Here is a 15,671-nt window from a genome sequence, read left to right as displayed (position 1 = left end):
ACGGTGGCCGGCGAGGGCCGCAAAGGCAGCGGCGGCGCCTTCGCCCTGCCGGCGCCGGTGCGGGCGCCGGCGCTCGGCGGCGGCGGCGGCGGGCGGCGATGGCGGGGCGGGGGGGGGCCGGCCGGGGCTGCCGCTCGGCCCCGCGGCGCGGCGGCGGGTGAGCGCGGCGGCGGCGGCGGCGGGGAGGCGGCGGCGGCCATGGGCTGCCTGCAGAGCGTGGCGTGCAAGGCGCGGGTGCGGCGGGAGCAGATCGTGGTGTCCGACGTGTCCGCCACCATCGAGCCGGCCGCCACCGCCATCGAGGAGAGCTCGCCCGTGGTGCTGCGCTACCGCACGCCCTACTTCCGCGCCTCCGCCCGCGTCCTCATGCCGCCCATCGCCCGGCGCCACACCTGGGTGGTGGGCTGGATCCAGGCCTGCAACCACATGGAGTTCTACAACACCTACAGCGACCTCGGCGTGTGAGCTGGGGGGCTGCCGGGGGGGGGCTGTGAGGGGCGCGGGTCTGGCGGCGTTGCGCGGCGGGGACGGAGGCACCGGTGGCGTTACCTGGTGGGGACGGAGGCCCTGGTGTGGCTCCGTGAGGGGACGCAGGCGCCAGCGCAGTTACGTGACGGGGACGGAGGCTCCGGTGCCATTCCGTAAGGGGTCAGAGACCCCGTAGCGGTGAGGTGACGGGGCCCCAGCGCAGTTACGTGATGGGGACGGAGGCCCTGATACCGTTACCTGAGGGGGATGGAGGCAGCAGTGCTGTTACATGGTGGGGACAGAGGCCCTGGTGCCATTCCGCGAGGGGCCAGAAACCCCGGTGTGGTTCAGCGAGGTGACGGGGTCCCGGCGCTGTTACACGATGGGGACGGAGGCCCTGATACCGTTACATGAGGGGGGTGCAGGCCCCAGCGCCGTTCCGTAAGGCTCCAAAGACCCAAAGCAGTCCTGTGAGGGGATGGGCCCCCAGCGTGGTTCTGTGAGGGCTCAGGGACCCCGGTGCCGTTACACGGTGGGGCAGAGGCCCCAGCACAATTCCGTGAGGGGACGGAGGCCCCAGCACGGTTCCCCGCTGTCCTCCCTCGACGCCATCGCCTTGTGTTCCTTGTTGCAGCCCTGCTGGGAGAGGTTTGAGGGAAGTCGCTTGAAGGCTCCACGCAGGTGGCTCGGGAGGACGCCAAGGAGCAAGTGTGCACCCAGCCTGCCACCAGGGCACCCGCGCTGCCCTGGCGCTGGGCCGCGTTGGTGCGGGGGCTGCAGGCAGGAGGTGGCTGAGCCAGGGGCTCCGTCCCCACAGGCGGCTGCCGGGCGGTGCCACGCTCGCGGCCAGGCCTGTCCTCAGCCCGTCCCATCGGCCTCATTTCTCCTGGTTCCTGCCTGGGCGCTGCAGAGCCCTGATTTCTCTCAGGCAGGCGGGGGGGGCTCTGCGTGGCGCCGTGTGGGGTGCTCGCAGAAAGCCCTGTCGAGCCCGTGTGGCCCCACAGGGGCTGGGCTCTCCGGGCATCCCCCTAACCAGCACTGGCAGAGCTCCTCCTCTCCTCAGCCCTCGCGCGGTCCCCGCCGGAGGCAGCTCGCAAGGGAGCGGGAGCAGGTGGAGGCTGCCCTGGCAATCCTCTCCCTGGAAGTAGGAGGCACCTCGCGCAGCTCCGGGCTGCCCGGGCTTCGTGGCGGGGAGACACGGCGCTGGCGTGCCTTCGCCTGCGGTCCTGTCCCTGCTGGTGCTGTCGGGAGCGCCAGCTGGGGCTGGAGCAGCTCCCCCGGCCCCGATCTGCCTGGGGAGCGGGAGCAGCCGGCGCCGGTCCTGCCTTTGCCTCGAGCTGCTGAGCCTGCCCTGCCCTGCCCTGGCTGCCCTTCCTGAAAGCAGAGCCCCGCTCGGATTTCTCCTGGGTGCCAGGGGCTGCAGCAAGGTGCCGGATCAGTTTCCTCCGGCCTCCTGCTCTTCCCCAAGGGCACAGGGCTGGGACCCCGGGGGCGGCAGGGGGGCTGCCCTCTGCATGGCCCTATGGCCGGCGTGGGGTCGAGCTGCCTGGAGCTGGGCTCGGGCAGGGAATGCCGGGGATGACCCCGTCCTCACGCTTTCGGAGCGGGCAGGGTCATTTTGCACCACAGTGGGGTGCTGGGGGTGTGGGGGCGAGTGCAGGTTGCCGCTTCTCAGGGAGGACAGAAGCCAGATGTCCCCTTGTTGGTGGCTTCGGAGCCCAGACCTGTGTGGAGCTGAGCTCTGACTCAGCAGGAGGCTTCAGCTGGAGCAACGTGTCTGAGAAGTTAAAGGTTTTTCTATTTATTCTCCTTTCTGTGATACCCAGCAGTGACGTTGCCAGTTTTTTTGGGTAAAGATACTGGCACGCTGCAAGCCTGACCTGCCTCGAGACAGAGACCCAGCACAACGCTGCACAGGTGATCCTTAGCCACCTCTCGCTCTGGGTGTGCGGGGCAGTGGCTTGAAATTTAAAGCGTGGGTTCAGCACCCAAAGAGTGTCTGTTTTCCCATTCTCAGGACTTCAGGAAAGACACCTGGGAGCTGGGCTAGGGCTCGCTGGAGCCGGGTGGCCGCTGTCCCCGCTCCCAGCTCGTAGCTGCCACGTGGTGATCCTCTCCCTTGCCGCACCCGCCTGGTGGTGTTCGTGTGGTCCGCAGCCAAGATTTTGGCTGGAATTTCCCCCCCCCACCCACAACCCCAGCAGCATGGCAGGGATTTCATCACACCAGCAGCAGGCATAATTGTGATATTTAATTACTGCACATGTGTCTTAGCAAACGCCTATATTTAGGGGTGTAAAAATTGCAGACGGAGCTGCAGGCTGGGGGGAGCTGCTCCAGGCTCGGCGTGTGCGGCCGTGGCTGTGCTGCAGCTGACACACAGCGAGGGTTTTTTTTCTTCTTTCTTTTTTTAGATCAAGAGCTGAATAAGGAGCGAGTGACCTGCAAAAGGCTCAGAAATGAGTTTTGGCCCGTTTGGTTAGATTGCAGGTTAATTAAAATGCTATTGTGCTGGCAGAGCGGAGGCTTCTGCTGGCCCTGACTGACTCAGCGAAGGAGCTGAAGACAAATTTGTGCTTGAATGAGGTCCTCGGTGGCTTCCTGCAGGTGGGAAGATGGTTCCCAAGCTCTGCGCTTGAGTCAGCGCTGCCGGGGGGAGGATCTGGTGGCTGATGCCAGAGACGGGCTCTGGCGCGTGGCTCTGGCTGGGTACAAAGCCTCTGGTGGCTGCAGGAGAAATGGCTTTTTCAGTGGGATTTCGGACTGAATTGTCATCCCTTTATCTGTGCTGTCTCCCCCTGGTCCAAAGCACGTGCTTTCCCTGGAAGTGCTGGCACGCAGCGGCTTGCCTCAGTCCCTCCCTTGCTGTCACTGCCCGGGCGCTGTCGCTGCCGTTTCCCCGATAACCTGCCCTTTCTCCCTCCGTTCCCTAGGTCGAGCTGGGAGCTGCCCGACTTGCGAGAAGGAAGAGTAAAAGCCATCAGCGATTCTGATGGGGTGAGCTACCCCTGGTACGGAAACACCACGGAAACGGTGACCCTGGTCGGCCCCACGAACAAGATCTCCAGGTTCTCGGTGAGCATGAATGACAATTTCTACCCCAGTGTGACGTGGGCTGTCCCCGTGAGCAACAGCAACGTGCCGTTGCTGACCAGGATTAAAAGGGACCAGAGCTTTACCACGTGGCTGGTGGCCATGAACACCACCACCAAGGAGAAGATCATCTTGCAGACTATAAAGTGGAGGATGCGGGTGGACATTGAGGTTGATCCCATGCAGCTCCTGGGGCAGCGGGCACGGCTGGTGGGAAGGACTCAGCAGGAGCAGCCCCGGATCCTGAGCAGGATGGAGCCCATCCCACCAAACGCACTAGTGAAACCCAACGCCAACGATGCCCAAGTCCTCATGTGGAGACCCAAGCGAGGCCAGCCTATAGTTGTGATACCTCCCAAGTAGCGCAGCACCGGGGCGCGTGCCGGCGTGTGCGAACGCACGGGGTTCCTGAGCCAAAGCAGACCTCCTGGGTTCACCTGCCTTTGTAGCTGCGCTTGGAAACACGGCTTCTCCTTAGCTGGAAAGAGAGCGTGAGCCCGGCCCGGCTGCCCAGAGGGGTTGCTGAGCTGGCGGATTCCCCAGGAGGTGGATTTGAGCGCTCCTAGGGCTCGCGGCTGGAAAAGAGGCTGGCTTAGCTGACCGCCTCCTGCTTCCTTGCAGGGAGACGTGAGGAGCAAGAGCGCCATCAAACCGTGCCTGTGGCAAATGCTGCTTTCCACCCCGTTAGCCGTAGAAGAGGAGACGATGCCTGCCAGTCGGGGCGGGGGGCTTTGTGCGGTCGCCCTTCCCCTCGGTGTCTCTACCTATGCATTTTGGATCGATAATCAGCCCGTTGTCACGCTCGCTGGGACTTGGAAGGGCCTGGGAGCAGTGCGGGAGCTGGCGCCCGGCCGGAGCCCGGTGACAGGGGGTGTCTCTGCCCGAGAGGGGCTCTCCGCAGCGGGACATTTTGCATGCATCTCGGTGTGTTTGGAGTAGTCGTGAACGTAGGAGGTGGCGTAGTTCATTCCCATCTTGGAGTGAGACCTAAGGGCAGGTTAGATGTCCTTTAGTTTTAAGGTGCACTAAATCTTTGCAGTTCCTCAACCTCCCCCTCCCCATCCCCGCCAGCCCTTTTTTTTTTTTTTTTTTTATTTTTTGCAGAAGCAAAAATTATTCTCAGCCAGAAGAGAAACCGCGAGCGGTGCCTGTTTACCTAGGCGAGGGAGAGCAGGCAGTTACTGACGGCGTTTGCGTGGTCGCCAAAAAAGCTTGGAGGTACTCCAGGATTCGGGTGCTTCCACTGCAGACGGGAGCCCGTAGCAAGAAGTTGGGCGCTTGTTCATCTTCCCTGCAAACGCCTGCGTGTGTGGGGAGCCTCAGCCGTAGCCACCCGTGGAGCTGCACAGCTCATGGGCGTGCACGGCGGGGAGGAGAGCGTGCTGCCTCGTGCTGCTGCAGGTGGCTGGCAGATAAGGGGTTTCTTTTTACTTGCCTTTCTCCTCGCCCCCTGCCCTTTCCTCGCTGCCTGGATCGCTGGTATCGTTCTGGTCGGCGAGGAGGTGCTGGTGCTGCGGGCTGGACGTGCAATTCCCTGCTTGTTTCAGCAGGGGAGCAACATTTCCTCTCTTTCAGCTGTGCCCTGGTGGTTGCACCCGCCTGGATGCAGCAGAGGCGGGAGCCATGGCGGCTCTGCCCCTGCCCGGGGGCAGCTTCAGGTGCCCTGCGTTCCCCGAGGGGCCTGGGCAGACGAATGTGGCTTTTGCTGCTTTCCCCGCTCCCTTCGCCGCCCCGGCACGAGCCCTGCCGTCCCTCTGGCTCGCGCCCCTGCCTTCGTGTGCCGGGGGTTTTGCTGCTGCGGGGACGAGGGGTGTTCCTGCTCGGAGCTCCCAGCGGCCGTCCCGCTGCCGGGAGGGCTGGGGAAGGGTGGTCTCCTTCGCTGCTTTCGTGCAGAGTTTCTCGCGGCATCGGGAGCGCTTCCTCGCACCCGGCTGCCCGGTGTGCACCCGCCTCGGGGCGGCGCCTTCCCGGGGCATCGCTCCCAGGAGCACGCGCGAGTCTCTGCAAAGCTTCAGCCTCAGCTTGTGCGTTTCCAGGCTGGGATGTGCGCCCCGGGCAGCTGGGGGCCGGTCCCCGCAGGCAAAGGGACTCCCCAGGCGTCTTAGACCAAAAATCCCTGTGAAACCCCCAGGCTATTTATTATCCTCGGTAGCGTTTGCTACGGATTCGGTTCTTTATTTCTCTTCTGGGAGCGCTGCGTGCTGACACCTCGAGGAACACTTTCAAGTGCTGCGGGCTGCGGCCCCGCTCCTCCCGCTCGGCCTGGTGCAGGCGGAGGGGTTCGGTGGACTGGGAACCGTCGCATTTCGGGTTAGTGAGGGCTGGGTGAATCCTTCTGTGAGGAGAGTGTGAAGGGAAGGCAGGCTCTGAGCCCTGGTTTGCTTTGCTGTCCTGAGCAGAACCCCTGCGGGGAGATGGTCAGCACTGGGGGGCACCCTGTTTTTGTGAGATTCGGCCAGTGTTTTTATACTGATGCACAATCAAAGGCAGTTTTAGCCATCGCTGACGTTTCATTTATCAGAAGTGTGCCTGGCAAGCTGTTGGAAACTTCGCATCCAATTTGTGTTAAACTTTGAGGGAGGAGGCGGAGGGAAAGTACCTTTCAGTGCGAAATAAGACCGACGTGTATTTTTGACCCACTGGGACAGAAATGATCCTGAAAGCTCTTGCGAAACCCCTCCCCAGCGTGGCAGCCGGATCGAATGGTGCTGTGCTGGGGTTTTTCCCCCAGAGGCGATGGTCACGGCAGCGGTGCCGGGACCAGGGGGGGTGCTGGTGTGGGGATGCTGCTCCCAGCGGCCGTAGCTGCCCCGCTGGGGCTGGGGTTGAGCCTGGTGAAACGGTGCGGTGAGGGGCGGCACGAAGCTGAAGCAAAGAGGAAGGGAAGGAAGGAGGCAGGGGAACAGCTGTGGCTCCTCGGGGTGGTCCCTGTGCGGGTCTGGTCTGGAAGCCTGCACGTTTGAGCCCGGGATCAGCCCATTTCTCGGCCGCCCCGAGCCATATTTATGAGGGCCCCGAGTGGGATCCCCGGTGCTGGCTCCACAGGAGCATCCCCAGATCCCCGGGGAGCACCCGGCCTCCTGTGCTCAGCACCACAACCCCCCGTGGGCCGTCTCCTCCCTCCTTCCCTGCTCGTAGCCGGCGCCTCGTTATCTCAGGGAGGGACCCGAGGTGCCCCTTCTCCTCCATCCCGTGGCGTTTTCGGGGCCGTGCCCCCACGCCACTCGGGCGCTGCGGGAGGCGTCCGTCCGTCCCTCTGGCTTCAGGGCACGGCTTCGTGGTGCAAGGCAACGCCTGCGGGGCAGGCGGGCCAAGCCGAAGCCGGCACTGCCGCCCCTCTCCTCCCCGGCGCCCGCCCGCCGGCGTGCTCGGTTCGCTTATTTATTTCTGTATTTGTATTTATTTATTTATTTGAGATTTATTTATTGATTTCTATTTATTGACGGCTGGAACTCTGGGGGGGGGGGCAGCAGGGGTGGCTGGGTCCCCCCACACCCCCTTCGTGGATTTCGGGAGCGCCGATGGGGAGCCCGCTCGCGGGCACCTGCTCCCATCCTGTCCCCTTTTGGGAGGGAGGGAGAACTGGGGAAAAGGAAGGGGGATGACACAAATGCCTGCGGGGAGGACATCCCGCGCCTGTCCTTTTCCTGCAGAAGCCCCCTTGTGCCCCCCCAGGCGCTGCGCTCCCTCCCGTGCCCGTCTCTATTTATCGGCCCGGCCTCCCGGTGTCTTTCTGTTCGGCTCGCGTGGTGTTTGATGTTGCCAATTTCCGGAGATGGTGATAAGAGCAAGGACGTGCGGGTGTCACTACGGAGAAAAGAGAAAATCGGGTATTCTGCTGCCGTGTGGGGAAAATCGGAAGGAAGAGGAGACGAAAGCTGGTTTTGCAGAGTGCCTTAAACACAAATGACTTTACCGAGTAGGGGGCTTGGACTTCTGTCTTTGGATGTTATCGCAAACTCGAACAAATGTTGCATTTCACTTCTCTGGGATTAAAAGAAAAGCGTTCGATCTGTGCTGGAACCCAAGCGTTCTGTCTGCTTCAGTCAGTCTGGCTGCCTCGGGCTGGCGAGCTCTCGAGGAGCAGAGGGATGCGGGCTGCCCTCTGCCCTTAGGCAATCAGATCAAGGGGAGAGCCGCGTGCCACGCTCCTGCAAGAAACCCAGGAGCTCTCGCAGCTTGTGGGTACCTTGGGAAGTTGTCAAGCTTGGTAAGGCTGAAAAAATGCCCAGAGAAAGGATGTTTCCCCTTTGGGATTGCAGATCCCCCTCCCACTTCTCGCAGAACGAGGTGGGGGGGGGGGGACAAGATTCCACCCAGACACCAGGTGGTGTTATTTTTCCCCACTGTCTTTTAGTAAAAATAATAAATGGGGATAACGGAGAATTTTATAAACCAGGGTAACTTAAAAGTTCCACAGCTGGGGGGAGGGAGGGGAGAAGGAGCAACTGAAACATTTGGAAAAAAATACAAATATTCCATGTATTGTCCCTGACAGCAACCAGGCATTAATGTAAAATTTTATTTTGGCAATGAAAGGGGGGAGTTCTCAGCCTGAAAGGCAGCTGCCTCTGGGCAAGGATGTCCTCAGTGGGGTGGCGTGGCCTGTGTGAGGAGGTGCTGGCAGACAGCCGCTGGGCGCTGGCTGTGTGGGCACTGTGGCAGGTGCTGCTGACTGTGCTGGGCGCTGCGAGACGCTGGCAGGCAGCCCGTGTCCTGTTCAGCCGGTGGGTTTCTTCCCTAGCCTTCTGTTAGAACACTGCTCATCACTGACAAGCCTGGGCCTGCACGAAGCGTTGGTCCCTGGTGCAGCAGGGCTGGAACGTGCCCGGAAAGCAAATCACGCTCCTTCCGACTTCGCAGGCCCACGGCTTTGAGGTAAGTGTCTGATCGAGGCGAGAAATCCCTGAGGTTTAGGAGCAGGCAGGAGCTTGCAGGGGTTGTATCGTGCCCTGGGGAGCTACCTCCCGGTCCAGGCTGACGCTCCCCGAGCAGCCATCTCCCTCCTTCCCCCGCTGAGGCTCCTTGAAGCAGGGACAGCACGGCTGCCCTGTAACCCGCTGGCATTTCCCCAAGTGCCCGATTTATAGGGCAGTCACAAGGCAACCCGTGGTGCTGCCACCGGCCAGGAGCGTGGGCGCACCCCCCGCTGCAAAGCCACAGCGAGCAAAAATCATTCGGGGCGCCACGGACGAAGCACCAACACTACGGGGGTGAACACCAACAAAAGCAGACCAGGGACGCTGCACGTAGTACTGAAGACGAGTTTATTTCCTCTAGTCCCTCTTCCATAGAAGCTGAAAATAATTGGTCAACTTTCAGCAAGAGATGAGAAAGCAGTGAGTGAGAGATTTTGCTCTGCAGCTCCTCCCGTACGGAGGGGAGCAAATGAAGTTGTTACCGGGTTAGTGACGGCTGCTCCTAGAGGCACACAGCAATTCGGAGCACCCTCAGCTACCTGATGGGAGACACGAGCCCAGCAGGACACGCCTTGGGGCCTGGCTGCTGCCACCGTCCTTCCCATTGGGCTGCCAGGAGAAGCTCAGATGGTGCTCAACAGGAGACAGCACGGCGTGAGCCGCGGAGCTGCCACCAGTCTGCTAACCTCCTCCTTGCGGGGCTGATTCAAGGCAAGAAAACACCCGGGGTTTTAGTTTGAGGGGGCGTGGGGGGGACAAAAGGGACGTGGGTTGGTTTAGTACGGGGGTGAGCTGTCAGTGAGTGTCACACGGTGCTGGGGAGGCCGGGTGCGGGCACGGGCAGCACTGCCTGCTGCGTCCAGGGCCGCTCACTCGGGCTGCGGGGTGTAACGCAGGTACTTCTTGCCTGACGGCAGGTCCTTCGTGAAGACTCCTTTAGGGAACAGCTTCTTGGCCTCCTCGTCAGGTAAGGTGGGCACAACCATGACGCTGTCGCCGGGCTGGGGAGCAAATGGGAACCGTGAGAGCAGCAGAGGTGCTGGCGGGCTCGGGTGCAGGTGGCGATGGGTGGCACTGCCTCCCCCCAAACGCTCAGCCCCGGGCACGTGCCCTGCAGCTCTGCATGGGAGCAGAGATGCCTGGGAGAGATGCCAGGAAGCCTGGGTGGTGCGGAAAGGGAGAGCTGCACCGCCTGATCCAACGGGATCCCACGGCCCAGCCCTTCCCCGCGGGAACGGGGAGTAACGGGAGAGGAATTTGGGTGGCGCTGCGTCTCTGCGCCGCCTGAGGGAGCACAGCGTGCTTGGGTCTGCTCCTCCAGTGCTCAGGTGCCCCTGCGCGGGCAGCGCTGGCTCCCCCTTGGTGTGCCAAGCCCCACGGAGAGCTGTGCTTCCCTGCAAGGTGTGTGGGGGGGATGAGCTGCCCCCCAGACTGGTTAACTCACGCTGCAGGAGGCAGGTCTTGAGAGCAAGGCTGCCTCCACCTGCTGCTTACACTGCGCGTGGAATTACTGACCTTAGACTTCTGCTTTTAGGGGACACTGTCTCAGCGGGAGTGTCCCCTCTGGCTCCATTGTCACCACTGTTTGGTGACGGCTCTGAAAGCCAGCAGCAGGACAGCCCCAAGAGCTGGGCAGCTCTGCTGGGCCAGGGAAACGCTGGCTAGCGAAAGCAGCCAGGCTGCACTTTCTTCTTGCTTTACATTGCCTGCCCCAAATATGTGGGGAATTTGAAACAATGCTGCTGCACAGGGATGGCAGCAAGTAAGCAACAACGAAGCTGGTTATTTTCCACGGGGCTGGGACACGGTTGTGTAAGTGCTGGGCAAAGCGGGGCCGTGCCCGCACCGGCCCTTCCTGGTTCGAAGGGAGCAGAGCAGCGAGCCAGGCAGGAAGGGTGCCCCCAGCTACTGCTAGGTACTCGCACTGCCAGGTGCTCACACCTGCTGCTCTGCTGGCTCTGGTAACGTTCTCCCCTATCAGTCAGCAATTGTGGGACCTGCCCTGGCCCAGAGCTCCCATGCTGATAGCTAGAAAGGCCAGGTCCTGTACGTGCTGGTACCTAGGGCTGAAGGGAGGGAAGGGAGATCTCTGCGTGATGCCAGACAGCAGCGCCCCCGGGGCTTGTGCTAGGATCCAACTCTTATCACGGCTCCTCACCAGCTTTCCCTCTGGTGACCCCCAAGAGGAGCAGGCAGATGTTTCAGTGCACCTCTACATCCCCTGCCCAGGCAAGGCCTGGCTGAGCTCTGCTCCCCTCCTCACCTTCCAGTCCACAGGGGTAGCGACCTTCTTGTAAGCTGTCAGCTGCAGAGAGTCCACCACCCTCAGGATCTCATCGAAGTTTCTCCCGGTGGTGGCTGGGTACAGGATGGAGAGTTTCAGCTTCTTATCCGGGCCGAACACGAACACCTGAGCACAGGGAGACAGAGTCAGGTTCCTGGGGCACCGTCAGGGGCCAGGCAGAAGGTGTTTATCCTAATGCATCCGTTCAGCCCTCCTCCTCCTCCTGTCTTGGGAAATTTGTGTCCTGTGTGCTTGCAGGTGCTTGGAAAGTAGCGGTGGCTATCTCCTAGGGCAAACACTGACTCCCAGGCATGAGGAACACAGCGTTTGCTCTGGGAGCTCCTATTTCTAACGCTGCCTTGTTTTGCCACTTGAAAATTCTTTCCCCCGGCCTTTCAACACAAACATAGAGGGGAAAGGGAAAGTCCAACAGATCAAGGACTTAATATTCCCTCTCCGTCCGGAGAGGCACGAGGATGAGCTGGTGCCAGCAGCAAGACGGAGCTGTTGCCAGCAGGCCGGGGCTGCGCCAGCTCCTTCCTGCAGCACAACTCGTGCATCTAGCCCCGGGAAGTCAGCCTGGCTCCCGAGATGGTCACAGCCACGCAGGTAAGCTGCCCCCACCTCGGTGCCCCGCAGCCGGGGGCTGCCAGGCGCAGAAGGCTCCCGGGCCGGGCACTCACCACGCGAGCAGTCAGGGGCATGCCGTCCTTGTCCCGCTCATCGGGGTCCAGCATGCCCAGCTTGACAGCGAGCTCCCGGTTCTTATCAGCAATGATGGGGAAGGGGAGCGTCTCCTCAGGTTGTTCCCCGTTGTAGGCGTTGATGTCCTGCAGAGATAAAACCACCGAAATGCTCGTGCTCCCCTCTATCCACCATGGGGGACACAGGCTGAACCAAACCGTGTTCTTTAAGGAACTTTTTTTTTCTAACTGTTCTTAAGGAACAGGTTTTTTTTTACCCCGGGGAAAACCGTCACCTCCCACGGATGCTCTCCCTTGTGACCACAGTCTGTGAGGCTGCTCCCTGTGCTAGTCCTAGCTTTATCTGCTTCACGCAGGAACTGGATGTTGACCATCTCTGAATCAGATCTGGATTTGGCCAAAACATTCGCATTATCTCTGCAGTTTGCAGTACCAGCCGTACGAGTTGTGCCGAGCCACAGCAGGGCTGGGAAAAGCCTGCTCAAGGCAGCACGAGCAGAGCAGCTGCCAGCATGGAAGCAAATTTATTCCAAGGTTTCTGCCCCAGAACAGAGCTGCCTGTTCCTTCCGTCCTCTTTATGCTGCAGGGGAACAAACCAGACTCCAGCACGGACAGGAGCCTCCCGCACGCCGCTGCTTTGCAGGATCAGCTGTGAACTTACAAGTTTCTGTCCTCCTGGGCTTTGAGCATGGTGGGGCAGGCTGGGTCCCTCTCAGGGAGAACGTGGGGAGGGCAGGGTTGGAAATGCTGCCCCAGGCAATGCCCGCTGCTGCTCAGAGCATGCTGTAAGTGAGAGCAGGCAGGCCCTGTGCTAGCACCCCTAGGCTGATGGTGGTGATGTAAGGGGCTGCAACCCTGCCCTGGCTGCTCAGGATGCTGCAAGCAGGTCAAGTGGTGCACCCGTGGCAGGATGTTTCCTTTGAAGCGTTTCTCTCCGCTTGCTTTCACCCCGAGGCCTTGGTGAGTCAGCGGTGCACTGCAAAAAGGGGCTGTTTGTCTCTGCTGGGCTGCGTGCTGGCCTGCTCTGGGAGGGAGTCGGTTCTGTTCTCCCGCAGAGCTGCCTTGTTAAAGCAGAGCCAAGAGGCCAGCCCGTCTCTGAATGTCCTGCGGAGCTGCAGGAGGCTGTAGAGGGAAGCTGGGCAGTGACACTCATGCACCCCCCTCTCCAGAGCGGGGATGAAGAGAGCTGAGAAGCCGTATGCAAATCTTAAGGACTATAACTCATTCTCAAACGCACGTAACTTCATGCTGCAGGAAATCTCCATACAAAACGGCTTCATAAACCCCACCCTGTTTTGCAATACAACACACAACTTACTCACTTCCCTACAAACCATTTTTCTTTCCAGAGTCCAGGCTGAAACCAGACATCATCAGAGCAATTTATTCACCCAACTAACTGAGGCTAAGGCAGCAGCAATCAAAGAGGGGCCTGAAACCTCCTCTGACAGCCCTGCAGCAACCACTCAGGAGCCAACCACCTCTCCGCATGCCACAGACCTGGTGCTGCTGAGGCAGATACCATCTTTAATCCTGCTGAAGGAGCTCGTCCCTTCAGCCAGGTGTTGGAGAAGCAGTGCACAGACCGGGGAGACAGCAGAGCAGGACTCATCTCCGGCTGAGGTACAGGCTCGTTATGAGACCTTGAGCAAGCCCCTGGGTCTTGGCTAGGGGTGGCTAAGAAGAGCCGTGACATCTTTGGCTGGGTAAGCAGAGCTGGGCAAAGTGACACGACAGCTATGGCTATGCTCTGGTTCACAGCCCTGCTCTTTGCTGCCAGGTCAGCTGTCCCGCCCAGTTTATCAACTTTCCAGGCCCTGTCTGCCCACTGAAATTTGGCACCAAAGGCAGCAGAAGCTCCTTTGTTGTTTCTCGCAAAATTCAGCCATTTTTCCTGCCCATGTGCTTCCTCGTGGACCGTGCTCCAGATGAAACGAGCTTCATCCAGAGAGAAAGCACAGGAACGTGGAGGAATGTTGCACAGAGAGATCTAACTGCCCCAAGTTTTGCTTGTTCCTGAGACTCCTAAGACCTAGCGAAGGAAACTACAGTTTCTAGATCTCAGTCTAGCATTTCCTACAGACCACTTTTGTTCAGAGGCACCTGCCACCAAGGCGTGCTACCTCCATCCAAGCTCCATGGCTGGGCAGGAGAACATTTACAGCACAGCATCTGATCTTACCAGCTGCCCTCCCAGTTCAGCTCTGTGGGTCGCAACCTGATGCCTCCTCCTGCTCCCACACAGAAGGGACCCAGTTGCTCGGCACTGAACAAAACCTGCCCCGCCTTCAGGCAGCTTTGCTCCCCCTCTGCACCTTTTCCTGTTCTCCCGTAGTCTGTGAGATGGGCAATTCCAAAGGCAGGCTGCACGAAAGACTCCAGTCTGCTCTGGATTTGTCCTCACTGATTTGATCTTTTGCTCTGGAGGATATTCACAGGTTTTCACAGGTGCTGAGGAGACATTTCCACACCACTGTCTCTGAGGCCTCTCCCAGCCTGGCAGAAAGCTCCCCGCAGCTTGGACTGCTGCCCTCCGACTTTCTCTGTGGTTTTCTGGCTGTTTTTCCAAACGTGTTATTCTGCTTCCCACCGGCGCCCTGAAGCTGCTCTGCAACTTTTCCTGCTTTTACCTGAGGTTGTGCTGAATCATTCTGGACCATCAGCAAAAGCAGCTCGTTGTTCACCTCCTGCAGGTTATCTGACTATGCTGAGCACCACACGTCCCTGCAGACCCTCTAGGAAGCTCGCTGCTTCCCTCCCTTGACACGGTCCAGTGCTTCCTCCCATCTCCCTGCAGAAGTGAGCCTTCCCTTTCAGAGCTGATTTCATTTGAAAGTTTCCTGGAAATTCAGGGGCTTTGTGGTAGTTAGCAATTCTCCTACAGTTCTTCAAAGGGCTCTAACACACCAGGACACAAGGCTGCCTTACGAACCACAACCCAAGCTGTCTGTTGTGTTTAATGCGATCTGACCGGTGGTTTCAGCCAGTTTGACCAGCGCAGAGATCCCAGCTGGGGCTGTGAGATTTGTATGCTGTTTGTCCCCAGGCCCTTCTGAGGCTCGGTGGGACACGGGCCGTGCACCACCCAGGTACGGAGGTCAGTTTAAGCAATAACGCAATTAGGCAACTTCTGAAGCCGCTCAGTCGTTAAATAATGCCGGACTGTGCAAATTCTCACCTTTATCGTTCCTTATTTGCATGCATGTCTCACTCCCGGAAAACCTGTGAGCACATTCCCAGTTCCAGAGTAAAGAGAGGCAGGTACCTCACCCGGGGCTTGCTGTGCCCTGGCCGTATCTTTCCCAAAGCTCGTTTTACACCCCTCTCACCTGGAGCCACGCTGCCTGGCCCCACAACGCTGCAATTGAGGTTTTTCATCGGTAGCTTTCCCGCTCCTTCAGCGAGCTCTTTATTTCTGCGCCATGTTTCTTATGGTTCCTAGGGATGGTTTTTAGGTCTTACGCGCTCTTACTTGCCGATTTATGTTTAACGCGCCCTTTTGTCCCCTGTTCTCTTCCCCCTGCCTGGACGCGAGCTGCACCCTTTGAAGACCGATGCTCGCCTCGGACGCCTGCTGTCCTGTTCCCCCGTACAAGCCGCCCTCCCTGAGCTTTGGGCACCCCCGCGTTACCGACGGCGGCTCCGGGGCCCCGCGAGGGCTCTCGGTCGGCCCGGGGGCACGGCGTACCTTGCTCCAGGCGAGGTGGTCGGGCACGCTGTCGATGGAGAGCGCGATCATCTTCACGTTGCGCTTGCTGAACTCGGGGGCCAGCCGGGCCGCCCGGCCCAGCTCCGTGGTGCAGACGGGCGTGAAGTCCCGCGGGTGGGAGAAGAGGATGCCCCACCTGCCGGCACAGCGCGGGGCCGTGAGGGGCGCACCGGGCGCGCCTACCCGAATGCGCTCGGGCAGGGCCCCGCCGCCGGGGTCCGGCCCCCCGCCCCGCGCCCCCCCGGCCCCCCCCGTCCCGTCCCGGCGCTCACGAGTCTCCCAGGAAGTCGTGGAAGCGGATGCGGCCCTGCGTCGTGTCCGCCTCGAAGTCGGGCGCCTCGTCGCCCAGCAGCAGCCCCGGCATGGCGGCGGCTCCGGCCCCGGCCCGGCCCTGCCCGAAGCGCTTCGGCCGCGATCGGCTCCGCGGGGCGGGGCCTCTCCGCGGGGGGCGGGGCCCGCGCGCAGGGGGCGGGGCCTCGCCCCCGCTCCTCAC

General features: G+C 60.7%; 2 protein-coding genes across 4 annotated transcripts; one reads left to right on the top strand and one right to left on the bottom strand.

The window, feature by feature from the left end:
* The first annotated feature begins 107 nt into the window (after positions 1–107).
* FAM78B (family with sequence similarity 78 member B) lies at positions 108–7,584 on the top strand. 3 transcript variants are annotated; one of them, XM_080601730.1, is made up of 3 exons: positions 108–461; positions 3,402–3,543; positions 7,237–7,584. In XM_080601730.1, the coding sequence occupies exons 1-3, from the start codon at positions 199–201 to the stop codon at positions 7,459–7,461; spliced, it is 630 nt and encodes a 209-aa protein (XP_080457856.1). In that variant the 5' UTR covers positions 108–198; the 3' UTR covers positions 7,462–7,584. The 3 variants fall into 3 exon arrangements, with proteins under 3 accessions (XP_080457856.1, XP_080457855.1, XP_080457857.1); XM_080601729.1 differs by having other exon boundaries at positions 3,402–7,584; XM_080601731.1 differs by lacking the exon at positions 108–461 and adding an exon at positions 470–3,075 and having other exon boundaries at positions 3,402–7,584.
* Positions 7,585–8,811: 1,227 nt separating this feature from the next.
* On the bottom strand, positions 8,812–15,643 carry PRDX6 (peroxiredoxin 6). Its single transcript, XM_080601739.1, has 5 exons — positions 15,451–15,643; positions 15,158–15,314; positions 11,448–11,594; positions 10,744–10,890; positions 8,812–9,481 (listed from the first exon to the last, which is right to left on the bottom strand). The coding sequence occupies exons 1-5, from the start codon at positions 15,540–15,542 to the stop codon at positions 9,350–9,352; spliced, it is 675 nt and encodes a 224-aa protein (XP_080457865.1). The 5' UTR covers positions 15,543–15,643; the 3' UTR covers positions 8,812–9,349.
* Positions 15,644–15,671: the final 28 nt, after the last annotated feature.

This window comes from Anser brachyrhynchus (genome assembly GCF_964034855.1).
Source record: "Anser brachyrhynchus genome assembly, chromosome: 8".
In the NCBI taxonomy this organism is placed as follows: domain Eukaryota; kingdom Metazoa; phylum Chordata; class Aves; order Anseriformes; family Anatidae; genus Anser; species Anser brachyrhynchus.
This window is presented reverse-complemented; position numbering and strand designations above follow the sequence as displayed.

Coding starts and splice junctions, on each gene's coding strand:
- PRDX6 (XM_080601739.1), bottom strand. CDS start 15,542: ATGCCGGGGCTGCTGCTGGGCGACGAGGCGCCCGACTTCGAGGCGGAC. Junction 11,595..15,157: donor ACCACCTCGCCTGGAGCAAG/GTACGCCGTGCC, acceptor TTATCTCTGCAG/GACATCAACGCCTACAACGG. Junction 9,482..10,743: donor CTACCCCTGTGGACTGGAAG/GTGAGGAGGGGA, acceptor TTTGCTCCCCAG/CCCGGCGACAGCGTCATGGT.
- FAM78B (XM_080601729.1), top strand. CDS start 199: ATGGGCTGCCTGCAGAGCGTGGCGTGCAAGGCGCGGGTGCGGCGGGAG. Junction 462..3,401: donor ACCTACAGCGACCTCGGCGT/GTGAGCTGGGGG, acceptor TCCGTTCCCTAG/GTCGAGCTGGGAGCTGCCCG.